Source organism: Pelophylax lessonae (genome assembly GCF_965119305.1).
Source record: "Pelophylax lessonae genome assembly, chromosome: 3".
Lineage (NCBI taxonomy): Eukaryota > Metazoa > Chordata > Amphibia > Anura > Ranidae > Pelophylax > Pelophylax lessonae.
In genome coordinates, this window is record NC_138770.1 from 344,342,700 (window position 1) to 344,357,475 (window position 14,776).

The window sequence follows — 14,776 nt, forward strand, 5'->3', positions numbered from 1 at the left end:
ACATGTCCTTTTGGCGCCATTCGCCGCCATTTTGTGGGCGGTGGAACGATCGGTCCGGACGCATGTTGGCGGCCATTTTGGCGTAGCCTCCAATGCATCCCTATGGGGCAGCCTTTTTCCCAGGGTCTGGCTTATAGTCCAGCCCTCTCCAGCAGCGCTTCCTTTCCATCAGCAGTAAGGACACTGGTAGCAACGCTCTGCGGGCTCTGCAGGTTATCACTCTCAATTTCCCTCTGTGTATCGCTTCTGGCTCAGTTTTCTTTCCTCCTTTGGGGGTCTTTCATCACTGTTGCAGTAGCGGTGGGCTGCGCACACCGCAGCGTTCTTAAAGGGGACAGTACTCTGTTTTTTGCACTGTAGTTTTGTCTGATAACTTGAGCCATGGATTCTCGGGAAAGCAAGTTTCCTCCAGCTTTAGTGGGGGGTCCCAGTTCTCCTGTGGCCCCGCTGCGACCAGATTTGGCTGCTGTGGTGGCGACTTTGGTGGGTAATATGGAAATGCTGATGTCTGAGCGTGCTGCGAGAAAGAGGCCCAGATTGTCTCTCTCTTCTGATTCAGATGGGGATATGGCTGCTGCTGCGAGCGTGCCCTTTTCAGGGTCCCGCTCATCCCTGGACCCTCCGGGGTCCAAGGGGGGGAGCTGAGATGGAGGGGGTTGATACCTCCTCCCCAGGGTCACCTGAAGAGCGGGCGACCATGGATGAGTTAATTGTTTCTGTTAAGGAAACTTTACATTTAGAGGATGAGCCCTGTCCTCCGGGCGTTGTGTCCTCATTTGGGACGCACAGGACCCGCAAGTCTGCGCAGGTTTTCCCCTGCCCAGCTGAGTTTCATTACACCGTTAATGAAATGTGGCGCACGTTAAAACATCCATTCCTGGTACCTAGCCGGTTCAAATTGCTTTATCCTTTTGCGCCGGCTACGGAATCACGGTGGTGTGTGCCTCCACAGGTGGATCACACTGTGGCCGTATTGAACAAGGCTACCCTTGTTCCTACTGAGGATACCCCGGTTTTCCGGGATCCCACGGACCGGCGGTCGGAGTCTCTAGCTCGCCATTCCTATACGGTGGCGGGTTCCTTGCTCAAACCCGTTTTCGCGTCCGTTCTGGTGGCTCAGGCGATGGCCGATTGGACTAAGGTGCTTAAGAGCAATAACGTGTCTGATGGGGTTCCGTCTGTCCGACTGGAAATGGTGGATCAGATTCACCAAGGAGTCATGTATCTGTGTGATGCAGCCTTGAATGAGGCCCCCCTGGTGGCTCGCCTCTCTAGCGTCGCGGTGTGTAACCGGTGACTGATATGGCTGAAGAGCTGGTCGGCTGACCAGTCCTCACGGAAAACAGTTGCTGATTTTCCCTACGCTGGTTCTCGCCTTTTTGGCGAGGCGTTGGACACCCTGGTGAAGGGCGTCACGGGGGGCAAGAGCACCATGTTGCCCCAGAACCCGAAGAACAAGTCTTTTCGTGGCAAGCGGGGTTCTGCGCCTAGATCCAATCAGGGGTCCTTTCGTGCCTTTCAGAACCAATCCAAAGGCAAGCCCTTCAAGACCCAGGGCAGTCAAAAGAAGCCCTGGGCGGGTAAGCAGGAGTCCGGCAATGCCGGCTCGGCGAGTCAATCCGCCTCTGCCTGAAGGGGCACCCTCACCCGTTTCAGGGGTGGGGGGACGTTTGCGCGGTTTCCTCCAACCTTGGCTGTCCCGTATATCGGACAAGTGGGTTCAGGAAATCATTCGATCGGGTTACAAGATCGAATTCCTTTCCCGGCCGGCGGACAGATTCTTTCCCTCCAATCTTCGTCTACTTCCGGGACGTCTGCAGGACTTGCATCAAGCGGTACAGGACCTGCTTGCTCAGGGAGTGATTGTTCTGGTGCCTCATCGGGAGAGGTTACGGGGGTTTTATTCTAATCTGTTCACTGTGCCCAGGAAGGAGGGCAAAGTGCGTCCTATTCTGGACCTAAAAGCGCTGAACCGCTTTGTGCGTGTTCGGAAGTTCCGTATGGAGTCTCTCCGTTCTGTGGTGGCCTCCTTGAGTCCAGGGGAATTCCTGGCCTCGATAGATCTGAAGGATGCGTACCTACACATCCCCATTTTCGAGGGTCATCAGCGGTACCTTCGGTTTGCTATCGCAGAGGACCACTACCAGTTTGTGGCGTTACCTTTCGGTCTCGCTTCGGCACCAAGGGTGTTTACCAAGGTATTGGCGCCGGTTCTGGGTCTGCTGAGGGCTCAGGGCATTGCGGTCGTGGGTTACCTGGACGATCTGCTTCTGAGATCACGTGCCAGCCAGGACCTAGTGCACGATCTGTCCACTACGGTGCAGATGCTCCAGGAGTTTGGGTGGACCATCAACGTTCAAAAATCAACGTTGTCTCCATCACTTCGTCTTCCCTCTCTGGGAATGATTCTGGATTCTGCTCAGGCAAGGGTGTTCTTGCCGGAGGACAAGCTTCGGACCTTGCAGGCCGAGCTCCGGTCCCTCAGGGACAACCCGTCCTCGTCACTCAGGACCTGTATGCGGGCCCTGAGGCTGATGTATCGGCTTTCGAGGCGATACCCTTTGCTCAGTTCCACACGCGGATTCTCCAAGCGGAGATCCTAACCAGGTAGGACAGACTGCCTCAGTCCCTGGATCTGTGTGTCTCCTTGAGGAGTCAGACCAGATTGGCTCTTCAGTGGTGGCTCCAGTCCCTGTCGGTGGCGGAAGGCAGGTCCTTCCGTCCATTGGTGTGGACGGTGGTTACCACGGATGCCAGCCTGTCGGGCTGGGGTGGAGTCCTGGGCAACCTGTCTGCCCAGGGTATTTGGTCGGAGGGGGGAGTCCTCCCTCCCGATAAATGTGCTGGAATTGCGAGCAATAAAACTTTGTCTCTTCCAGTGGTCGGACCGTCTGCGGGACTGTCCTGTCCGGGTACAGATGGACAATGCTACCGTGGTGGTTTACATCAACCACCAGGGGGGCACCAGGAGTGCTCGGGCGGCCCGGGAGGTGTCCGACATTCTGTCTTGGGCCGAGATTCATGTCCCGGCGATCTCAGCAGTTCACATTCCGGGTGTGGAGAATTGGCAGGCCGACTATCTGAGCCGCCAGACCCTGGACCAGGGGGAATGGTCCCTGCGCCCGGAGGTTTTTTCGAATGCTGTGTGCGAGGTGGGGATCCCCAGACGTGGATCTGTTCGCATCCCGGCTAAATCAAAAAGTGGAAAGGTTCATGGCAAGAACGCACGATCCGTTGGCAGACGCCTCGGATGCGTTAGTGGCCCCTTGGCATCAGTATCGTCTGATGTATGCCTTTCCTCCGCAGACTGGTCTCGGAACCGCACCTGGTGAGTCTGGTGGCTCCGGACTGGCCACGCCAGTCCTGGTACGCCGACGTTGTTCACCTGGCAGTGGCGCCTCCGTGGCGTTTGCCTCTGCGGGAAGATCTCCTGTCTCAAGGTCCGATCTTCCATCCTGCTTTACAGTCACTGGCTTTAACGGCCTGGCTGTTGAGACCCAGGTCCTGAGGGACAAGGGTCTCTCCCCGGAGGTTATCCCTACTCTAATCAGGGCAAGGAAAACCTCCTCTGGTAAAATCTATTACCGTACCTGGAAAGCGTATTTCGCCTGGTGTGAGTCCAGGGGGTTCTCCCCTCGTTCTTACTCGGTGTCGAGAGTGTTGGCTTTCCTCCAGTCTGGAGTGGATCAGCGCCTGGCGCTGGCCACGATAAAGGGCCAGGTGTCTGCACTGGCTGTCCTTTTCCAATGCCCTGTGGCGTCTAATGCCTTGCTCCGCACCTTCATTCAAGGTATGCGACATTTGGCTCCTCCCAGGAAGGAGCCTTTACCTCCATGGGACTTGAACTTGGTTCTGTCCGTGTTACAGCGTGCTCCCTTTGAAAACATCCGGGAGATCTCGTTACCTCTGCTGTCGAAAAAGGTTGCTTTTTTTAGTGGCGATCACTTCGGCTCGCAGAGTGTCGGAGCTGGCGGCGTTGTCCTGCCGCTCCCCTTACTTGATCATTCACAAGGATAAGGTGGTGTTGAGAACGCCCCCGTCCTTTCTTCCCAAGGTGATCACTGAGTTCCACCTTAATGAGGAAATTGTCTTGCCTTCGCTTTGTACGAAGCCTAAACATCCGAAGGAAATTGCCTTGCATTCCTTGGATGTTGTCAGGGCGATCAGGGTTTACCTGTCTACGAAATCCTTTTCGGAAGACGGATTCACTGTTTGTCCTTCCTGAGGGACCTCGGAAGGGCATGGCTGCGTCCGCAGCAACTATTGCCAAATGGATCAGACAGACCATTGAGCAGGCTTATGCTTTGAAGGAACGGGTTCCACCCTTCCCTGTTAAGGCGCGCTCTACCAGATCTGTGAGTACGTCATGGGCCTGTTGGCATCGGGCCTCGGTGACCCAGGTATGCAAGGCTGCGACTTGGTCGTCGGTGTACACTTTCTCGAAATTTTACAAAGTAGACGTTCTGGCATCAGCTGATGCTTCCTTTGGCTGCAAGGTTCTCAGTGCGGCAGTGCCATGATGAACCCCTTTTTCTGGGTCTCTGGCTGTTGGCATTTGCTTTCCTGGGCTGTTGCTCCTGTTGAGCATTGTTACTTTCTGTTGCCCAGTTGGTTTTTCTTACAGTGCACGTAAGATTCCTTTCTCTGATGTGGGTACTGCGTTGCCTTTCTCTGCGGTTACGTCTCCCACCCCTCATGTCTATACTGCTTTGGGACATCCCAACAGTGATGACTTAGAGGAGGCGGCGACTGTCGGAGGACGTAAGAGAAAACGGAATTTTTGTAAAATCTTACCTGTAAAATTCCTTTCTCTGAGTCCTCCGACAGTCGCCGCCCCCGCCCCACTTTTGCAGTTCTTATTACCTACTGCTATGCTACCAAACTGAGTTGGGAGTGGTGATGCAGGGGGGGTATTGACCAGATGGGACAGCCCCCATGGGTGTGTATATGCTAATGCCTTTTGTCTTTTGGACTAAGTCTATATGCCTAGCTATTCCTGCGGATGGGAAGTCAATACCCAACAGTGATGACTTAGAGGAGGTGGCTACTGTCGGAGGACTCAGAGAAATATATATATATATATATATATATATATATATATATATATATATATATATATATATATATATATATATATATATATATGTATATATATATATATATGTTTGGGGGTTCTAAGTAATTTTCTAGCAAACAATAGTGATTTTTAATTTTTAAGCAACAAGTGTCAGAAAAAGGCTTAGTGTCCTTTCACAGGGGCGTTCTGTATGTCTGTTTTTTTCATCCATCCGTTTGCGGATAAAAAACTGACATAATGTATGTCTATGGGCTTGCGGACGTTAGCAGATGACATCCGCTGACATCCAATTTGCGTCCGTTCCGTTTTTTGCAATGCAAGAGAACCCTATTTTTCTTCCGTTTTTTTAAAAACGAAATGGACGTAAATGCGGATGTTAGCGGGTGTCATCCGCTAATGTCCGCTAGCCCGTAGACATACATTATGTCTGTTTTTCATCCGCAAACGGATGGATGAAAAACGGACACACAGAACGGACCATACAAAAATGACATCCGTGTCCGTTTAAAAAAAAAAAAGTGACCAGAAAAAAAAACGGAGAGGTTAAACTGCCCTCTTTTACAGACGGAAGTTCATTCCTTTGATCTAAAATAATAAAATGATACATTGTAAAGCATTGTGTTTCAAATTATCAAGTAGCCTTAATTTGCTGGAGGATCTTCTCTTTTTTTTTTTTTTTTTTTTTTAAACGAATAATCGTGCAGCTCTACTTTCACATTTTGTCCAGTTGACTGGTGTCAGACCAGAAGAAAAATATCCTGAAAACGCAGCCAGCAAGCCAAGATTATAGCTTTTTCGAAATCTATCCTAATCTTGGTGGATGGAACTCTAGACGCTTTATACTTGGAGGGAGCTGGATAGTAATTGTAAAAAAGTGAGCACTAGAATTTGGTAGAAATCCCAGTCAATACCTGTGCTTTGGCTTTTGTATTTCCTACACATGCACTTTACTATTGGGAAAGTGAGGTAACTGCATGAAATATTCTGTTGTGAAACATAAACACAAGCATTTCGCTACTTGTGTACTTTCACCACGCGATTGGCCATGCGGTCAAAAATGAAGCACTAGTTCTGTCACATGGAAGGAAGGGAAGTAATTTACATGCTCCGTATACTTGGAAGTACTGGGTTTTCTTACTGTATATTTGTGGCAGGGGAGCAAAGGCAATGCAAGTATTTGCAGTGGTAATTTAGGTTGATCATAGATTTTCTATTAAGAAGAGGAGTAACCTAATATGGTGTTTGTCCACAGTTTATATTAGATGTTGTTAAGATGACCACACACAACCTGATAAAAGTAATTTAACCCTTTGTGTACCAAGATACAATTGTAAATGATAAACACAACATATTGTAGTGTAAGCTGTCAAACAGTAACTCCTCTGAAATGGATGCTTAGCAAAGAGTTCATAAAGTCCATAAGTGGCATTCCAGCCATTAACTCAGCTGGCTTCCAACACTGTGCAGCTTCTCAAGAGACTGAAGGAATCTTAAGCAGCAAAAACAAACAGCAGAGGGCGCATTTAAGTGCCACAAAAACTCACATTTATTGATAAACAAGTGGCAACTTTCACATTTGATAAGGGTTAAAGAGCCTGTCCTATAAACTGTATCCATTGGGGGCTGTCATCTAGATCACAACAGCACAAATCAGAGGTGATCCAGTCCAAAAATTGCTTTCAGCAGCCAGGAAATAATCAGGGAGCCATGTGAGTTAGTCAGACAGCTAAAGGAAAGTTCTGTGTGATGTCAGATGCTGGTGGGCAATGGAGGAGGTATGGCTACTTGTTTCAAAACTGTTCTGCCTCTTTCTCAAGCCATCAGTCATGGTTTACTCTAAATTGATAACCTGAAAAGGCTTTTGAAGCATTGCTTACTGTATGGACAATTTTGGTTACTGTCGCTTCTTTGCTATTTTATGGGCACACACAATTTTAAGAGTGTACATGTTTTTTGTATCTGTCAATTTAACACAACCCCATATTTTATATATATATATAATATATATATACTGTTTGTGTGCACTAAAATTAATTTTAGTATGTTTGTTTTTTTTTCAAGAAAATATATATTTGATAAACAGTTGGGCTAATATCTTGCAGTTTAAGCAAATTTCTAACAAAAAATACAGCTTTTAACGTGTGAAAATTAAAAGATTGATAGAAAAGTTGCTAAGCATCACTTGTGACAAATGTGTAGAAGTGAAGTTATAAGTGCATCTCATTACAGAATGATTATTGGGAGAGGAAAAATAACTGCAAATTTTTCCGTGACAGCAAAATGTCTGTGCTTGGTATGACTTTTGCATATGTATTGTGGCTCCTTCAATGGTGACAACATGGTGACAACATGACGGTGACAACATTTATGAGGGTTTACCTATCGGTACCCTCTGTCACTGCTGTCTGTTGGATAAAGTGATTACTACACCTTGACGATTCTGCCAATGGCAACCCCTCATCATAGCCAGAATTGTCAGTATTAGTAAATGCTGTTTACAGACCTCTGTTGGCTAGATTTTGTCCATGTTCTTATCTACAAACACACAGCACTCTGTGTGCATAGGATCAGCAATCTGGCTGTTTCTTCTTCCTGGAAAGCAGGGGGTAAAAACAGCCAGTTAAGCAAAAGCAGCACACACTACACACATTACAGCTTGTTAGGCACACTGTTAAAGCGGAGTTCCGGGCACAAAATCGATATTTTTTTTTTTTTGTGCCCGTCCGCTTGTTCCCCCTCACCTGAAAAGGAATTGGATAGTTAGGTGTTTTTTTTTTTTTTATTTACTCACCTTGTAATTGAAGATCGAATATACTCACCTAGTCTTCACTGCCTCCCTCTGTGCCGAGGCTCAGTCGTCTCTTCCGGGCTTGCACTGATTCCTGGGAGCTGAACGTCATCGCTCCCAGGAATCAATGCGACGGCACCGGCCCCGCTCGTCACTTCCGGGCGACGCCGCATTCCCCTGCTAAACAGCTTCTGGGCATGCCCAGAAGCTGTGGAGGAATGCGGCGCCGCACCGGAAGTGACGAGAGGGGCCGGTGAAGGCGCATTCTGGGAGAAGAAGACGCCGAAGAAGACGCCGAAGAGGACCGCGCCGGCTTCAGCTGCCCACAAGAGAGATGGAAACTCTGTGGAAGAAATTTTATAAGTGATTATTTCTTCTAAAAGGTAAGTGCGAACCGGGACAGATCAGAGGCTAGCCATTGTGGAATGTACTAGCCCTGACTGTCCCGGGGGTATGTTTGTTGAAAAATGCTTTCTGTGCCCGGAACTCCGCTTTAAACCCCTTGGTTGCCCCTAGATGTTAACCCCTTCCCAGCCATTATCATTAGTACAATGAATATTTGAATACCCTCCGAATACTTAAATACAGTATCATCACTGATCACTGTATTAGTCCTGTGTGATGATGGACCCTGCGGGGCACGCATGAGGTATGGCTTCATGTTTCCAGGCTGCTCCACCTTTCTCAAACCATCAGTCATGGTTTACTCTAAACTGATGATCTGCATGCATGTACTACTTTTGGATACACACTGCAACTGGATCAAATGTACCATGCACCTGTGAAGGCAAACGCACTGAGTTTGTGACCTGTGTTTGGGTTTTTATTACATTGACACCAGCTGCAGATTCCAATTGTGGTGCGTTTTTGTATGTGGAGCAAGAAACATTCATGCAATGCAGGTTTCACGCACTGCGTTCTAGTGTGAACCTAGCTATTGAGATACTCGTCTTGGCTTTTCTGGACAACTAGACAATTTTGTTTTTTAAATATACTCCTTTTTATTCAATTTTTAAAAACTGCTATCATGTTTCATATTTCATTAAAAGATGAATGGGATTACCTTCTAGTGTTGAGAAACTATGGCTTTGAGGTGTTGAGATAAGACGACACCAGGTTATGGGTGCTGTATGACACTGGTACAGGGAATAAAAATCTGTTAATTACAAACTGAGTGTACTAAGAAATAACCCCATGTTGTATCTAGAGAGAAGCTTGCAGGGCAGTAGAGTAAATCGTCTGGGACAGCCTTATGGAGTTTATTTTTGAAGTAGAGTTTTAATTTCAGTGTTTTAATAAGCATTTGTCTTTATGAGCAAGACAACAATGTTATGTAGGTACATGTAGAATAAAATCTTTTTGCCTGTTTAGGTTTCTGTTATTACTAAATTTACATATTTTTTTGAGTTTTGTTTTAATGACTGGTCTGCTTTTAATTCTATAAATGTGTTCATCTACATTATAGAAAGAATTCTGATTTGTCATCTTGACCTTTCTTAATTATTTATCTTGCATTTCAAGAATGGCACTGCCTCAAGCAGCTGAATAGGCACTTTTGTGCTTGGCTGAAGCTGGTAGTATTTCACTTCATACCACAAGGTCTGCCACAAAGCCATTCATCTCTTTACCTGACACACAGAAACATTAGGCAGAAATAATCTTGAAATTGGCACAAATTGGGGGGAAAAAAAGGTTAAAATAATATTTCCAGAAGGTGTTGCTGAATATTCTTTGTAGTCTGTGTTTTTTCAGTGGTATTATTCCCCAGGACTGCTGGCAGTTATGCAGATTCCCTGAAGGTTATATCCTCTCCTTAGGCTTTGATGTACCATGATAAGCACAAAGTATTAGAGGATATAAATAGCAAGACATGCCTTCTTTCTGGTCTCTGTTCTTCATTTTCTCTCTTTGCTTGCCTTGGTCAATTAACATTTTATAGGCATGTAAATATGCTGCCTTTTTTTAGCTGTTTAGATAATCTATTCTAAATGTAGACTAGTAAATGGTTTTTCTTGCTTGACTACTTAAATAATAACAGTGTATAATGAAATGAGGAGCATATGAACCTGCTAAGCCTAAATTAACATGTTTCCCTACTAATACCAGGTAGAATCTAAAATCTAGGCAAACCTTTATCTGCATGTTCTTTACTTCCCTATTTAAATACTTTCCCTTTCCTGTGACATGCATTAGACCTGATGATAATACCAGTTAAAGCACGATGGTGGCACTTTTTTAGATGGATGACCGTGCTGAAACCTGGCTACCAGGTTTTCCCCAGCACTGTTGCCCACCAATCATGTACATTGCTGCTAGGCTACAGGTCCGCACCACTAACTAAACTGACAGGATATGCCAGTATTCACTTTCCTTTACATTGAGGAATGAACGTGGGATGCAGAATGAGGATCCTCCTGCAATACAAGCTGCCATAAGGGCACTCCTAGTGACTCTGCACAACAGCTGCCTTGTTTTACTGAGACCATTTCTGTAAACCTCATTCTCTAAATATATGGGGTTACTTTACTAAAACTGGAGAGTGCAAAATCTGGTGCAGCTCTGCATAAAAACCAATCCGCTTCCAGGTTTTTGTCAAAGCTTAATTGAACATGCCGAAGGTAGAATCTGATTGGCTATCATGCATAGCTGCACCAGATTTTGCGCACTCCAGTTTTAGTAAATCAACCCCTATATATGTGATGCATTTCACTGACTGCCACTTAAAGCGGAGTTCCGGCTTCAAAATCAAAAAAATCGATTTTGGGCCATCCACTTGCTGAGGGCAACCTGAAAAACAAATGGATAGTGCCGGTTTATTTTTTTTTGGTCACTTACCTTATTATAGAAGAAAATATACTCCCCTTCCTTCCACCTCCTCCCTCTGCGGTCGCGGCCCCGCGCCGTCACTTCTGGTTTGTGCTGATTTCTGGGAGCTGAACGTCATTGGTCCCAGGAATCAATGCGCCTGCAACGGCCCGGCTGGTCACTTCCGGTGCAGGCGCGGCATTCACTGCTAAACAGCTTCTGGGCATGCCAAGAAGCTGAGCAGGGATGCCGCGCCTGCACCGGAAGTGATGAGCGGGGCCGGTGCAGTGCATTGTGGGACTCCAACGTCACGGAAGAGGACACGAAGAGGGACGCTGCAGCTTCAGCTGCCCACACCTGAGATGGCAGCGCTGGAGAAGAAATTTTCAAGGTAAGTATTTCTTCTTGCAGGTAAGTGCGACCCGGGACAGTTCAGAGGCTATCCATTATGGAATGTACTAGCCCTGACTGTCCCAGGAGTATTTTTAGCTCAAATTGACCCCCGAGGCCGGAACTCCTCGCCTCAGCTTCCTCAGCGTCCCTCCCCCCACCCCCACCTCAGCGTCCCTCCCCCCCCCCCCGCCTTTGTGTCCCTCCCCATCCCAATGATGCAATCTCCTTACTCTCAGCTCCTCCTGTGTCCTGGGAAGTGAAGCGCTCACTGAGTTACAGCTATTAGCGGTCGCTCGCCCGCCCGCCCAGTGTGTTAGTTCATTCATGCACATCGTAGTAGTAGTGACATCACTGGGAGGCAGGCTGCCGGCCAGAGGTGGGTCTTATGAAACCTGCGCTGCGCCCGCAGCGGCCATCATTAATATCGGCATCTTTAACCCATTTTCGGCCGAAATGGAATAAGCCCATTTTCGGGCAAAAATTTTGGTTGCCGACATTTCGGTGCACCACTAATATATATTATTATTATTTCAGGTACTTGTATAGCGCTGTCAAATTACGCAGCACTTTACATATACATTGTACATTCACATCAGTCCCTGCCCTCAAGGAGCTTACAATCTAAGGTCCCTAACTCCCATACATACACAGTAGGGCCAATTTTTTTTTTTTTTTTTTTAATAGAGGATCCAATTAACCTACCAGCATGTATGTATATATGTGTGTGTGTGTATGTATATATATATAATATATATAAGCAAATTTTGTCAATTTAAACTACATGTGCAAATGATTGGCAAGCTTGATGCTACCAGCTTCTAATTCTTAAACCTTTGTAGGGAGAGGAGCTAGGCTTGACTTGTAGAAAAATTCAAAATTTTGTTGTAACTTTGGCTTTGTTTAATCTCTTGAATTTTTAGGCATAGTATACATTATTTTGCACACCTATACATTGGTCCAGCTTGGACCAATGTAACTATGCACATATCATACCTGGCCAGTGTACCTTGAAGCTGAAAATCACTAAAGTAAATACCACTACTCCACTAAGCTTCACTTGCTTCTAGATCTGATGCTGAGCAGCTGGCCTGAGGCATTGTAAAAACAGGAGGTCAGCTGCTAGACACAGGGGCCATTAAGAGAATGTTTTGCATTCTCTGATCGAGGTAAAAAAAGCTAAGCGGTGAAGTCATGCTCTCCATCTTGTCCAATCAGAGAACAATTCATTTGGAAGCATTTTCTGAATGATGCCCATGAGAAATCACTTGACTACTGGTGTCTACTTAAGTGATTCTCAGTTTCCAGTGTGGCATTTGTCAGGTATGATATTTACATAGTTACAAGCTGGATCAGTGTATCTATGTAAAGATATACCATGTCTGGAATTCATCTTTAAAGTGGTTCTAAACATAGAAGGTGTTGTACCTTAATGCATTCTCTGCAGTAAACGATAAGTCCACCCTAAAACTAAAATGTCTGCATCTATAGACCTGCTCGATCTAACACTAACCTATCTAGCCCTATAAAGAAGAAATCAGTATACATACTTTTTTTGAAGCCGATGGGACCCGATTTCCAGCGGTGGAAGCTCTGCAGAGGACACGGCTGACAACGGCTGTAAACTGAAAGGGAAGTGACGTCACCCATATTTACTATGGGGCTTCTGTTGTTGGCTGTGTCTTCTGCACCAGCCTCCACAGCAAAGTCGCGGCTGACTGCTCAGCGTTGGATAGGGTCGGATCAGCTACAAAAAAGGAAAGTATACTGATTTTTTTTCTTTACAGGGCTAGACAGATTAGTATTGGAACCTGGAGATCTATAGATGTAGGGATTTTAGTTTTTAGGGTGGATTTATCCTTTAAGGTAAAAACCTGTGTGCAATTCCCCCCCCCCCCCCCCTCTCTCTATACTTGCATTAGTCTGATCTTGATCCAGTGATGTGCACAAGAGCTGTGGCTCTCTCACTCTTCATTGGCTCAGACAGCAGCAAAGCCATTGACTCCCTCTATCAATCACAGCCAGTGAGGAAGGAATGTGGGGTGGAGCCAAGCTGCGCTCTGTGTGTTATGAACCTGAAGAGCATGGCTTGGGAGCGAGTCTGCACAAGTTCCCCTATAACAAGCGGCTTGCTATGGGGACACTTGGGGGAGGGGGGGGGGGAGCCAGGAGTGTCGGAGGTGGACCTGAGGAGAGGAGAATTGGTATTGCACATAGCAAGTAAATTGAACATATTTGTTTTAAAAAATAAAAATCAATCCTTTACAATCACTTTAAATTATGACCTCTTCATTTGTTCATCATATTCGGAGTTTGAATTACCCAGGTTTGTAGCAGTTTTTTTTTTTAATTAGTATTAGACCACTAAGTAGAACAGTGCAAAGTGAAGGCGACTATGTGAAGCTGGGGAGTGTGACTGTTTAGAGAACGCTTGCTTGTCCATGTATGGACAAAGACAATGTTTACTTTAAAATAGAGGCATGTAGAGGGTCTCAATCACCATCCTTCTTAAAAACATATTGAGAGATGGATATCTGCCTGCTCATGATTGGCTAACCTGCTGCTGATTTCTGTATTTGGGGAAAAAATGTGCATAGATATTTGACATTAATATTTGTTTGAAACCCTTATCATTATCTGAGAACACGTTAAAAAGAAAAGGAAATGTAGACCATTACCTCATGTCACTTTTCTTTTTTCTTACTGTTATCTTTAGGATTCCCTGATGATATAAATCCGATTACGAAGGAGAAAGGTGGGCCCAAAGGACCAGAACCTACTCGCTATGGAGACTGGGAGAGAAAGGGTCGATGCATTGACTTTTAATAATGCAAACCGTTTAAATAACGTAGCCATCTTAAGATAAAATCCAGCTTGGAGCAATGTAACTGTACATACTATATCTGCCCGATGCACCTGGAAATCATTGGAGTAAAGAAGTCACTGAAGTTAAATGAACGGGCTGAAAATTGCACAGGAACGCAGTGGTTTAGTGTGCTGCCGACTCTGTGTACTGGCTGCAGCGAGCCAGGGGTGTGATGTGGGCTTTTTTTTTTTTGTCAAATTTATTTGAACTGCAAAAAGTAACACTTAACTCATGTCACTGCACAGCAGCGTGGTATGTTGCGCTGCTTTACAGTGACATGCAATCCCTTCCTGCTACGATACAATGCAGCATGTTTGTATTTTATCACAGTTCACCACTCTGCACTTCTGAGCTGTGTTGCAGTATGTTTAGGACACACAGAAACAATTGCTTTCTGTGTGCCCTAGCGGTGGCCTTTGTTTGTCTAATGCGATAAAATGTTGGTCACCTATGTGAACAGGACCTAAATGTTCTAGATATAGATACCTTTTGTCGGTTTCTGAAACCACTAATGTATGGTAAGCTGTAACAGGTTTCATTAAATTGCTGTAAACTAAATTTCAAACTGGTTGCCATGGGTAACTGCTTGGTGCACTACTGCTGTTTGGGATTTGGTACTGCAGAAGGAAATGAATTGCACTAAATACCACAAAGTTTGGTAATAAATATGTAAACTGAAAATCATCTTACTCTTGTTTTATTTTCTGGTAATGCACTGATTGAGAAAATAATCCAGTAGGTTTTGAGTATGTAGCAAGAAATAGATCCTGGCTAAGGCTACATTTGAAAATGTTTTTGTCGACTAAATTTAACACAATTTTAGTCGAATAAAATACGACTAAAACAATTC

The 14,776-nt window shown here is 45.7% G+C and overlaps 1 protein-coding gene across 1 annotated transcript in view; it reads left to right on the forward strand.

Moving 5' to 3' along the window:
• SDHAF4 (succinate dehydrogenase complex assembly factor 4) overlaps window positions 1-13,912 on the forward strand; it is a 36,787-nt gene extending 22,875 nt beyond the window's left edge. The window contains exon 3 of the mRNA XM_082251482.1: window positions 13,777-13,912. Within this exon, the coding sequence (XP_082107608.1) occupies window positions 13,777-13,886 (110 nt within the window). The 3' untranslated portion in view covers window positions 13,887-13,912. The remainder of the gene's footprint in view (window positions 1-13,776) is intronic.
• Window positions 13,913-14,776: the final 864 nt, after the last annotated feature.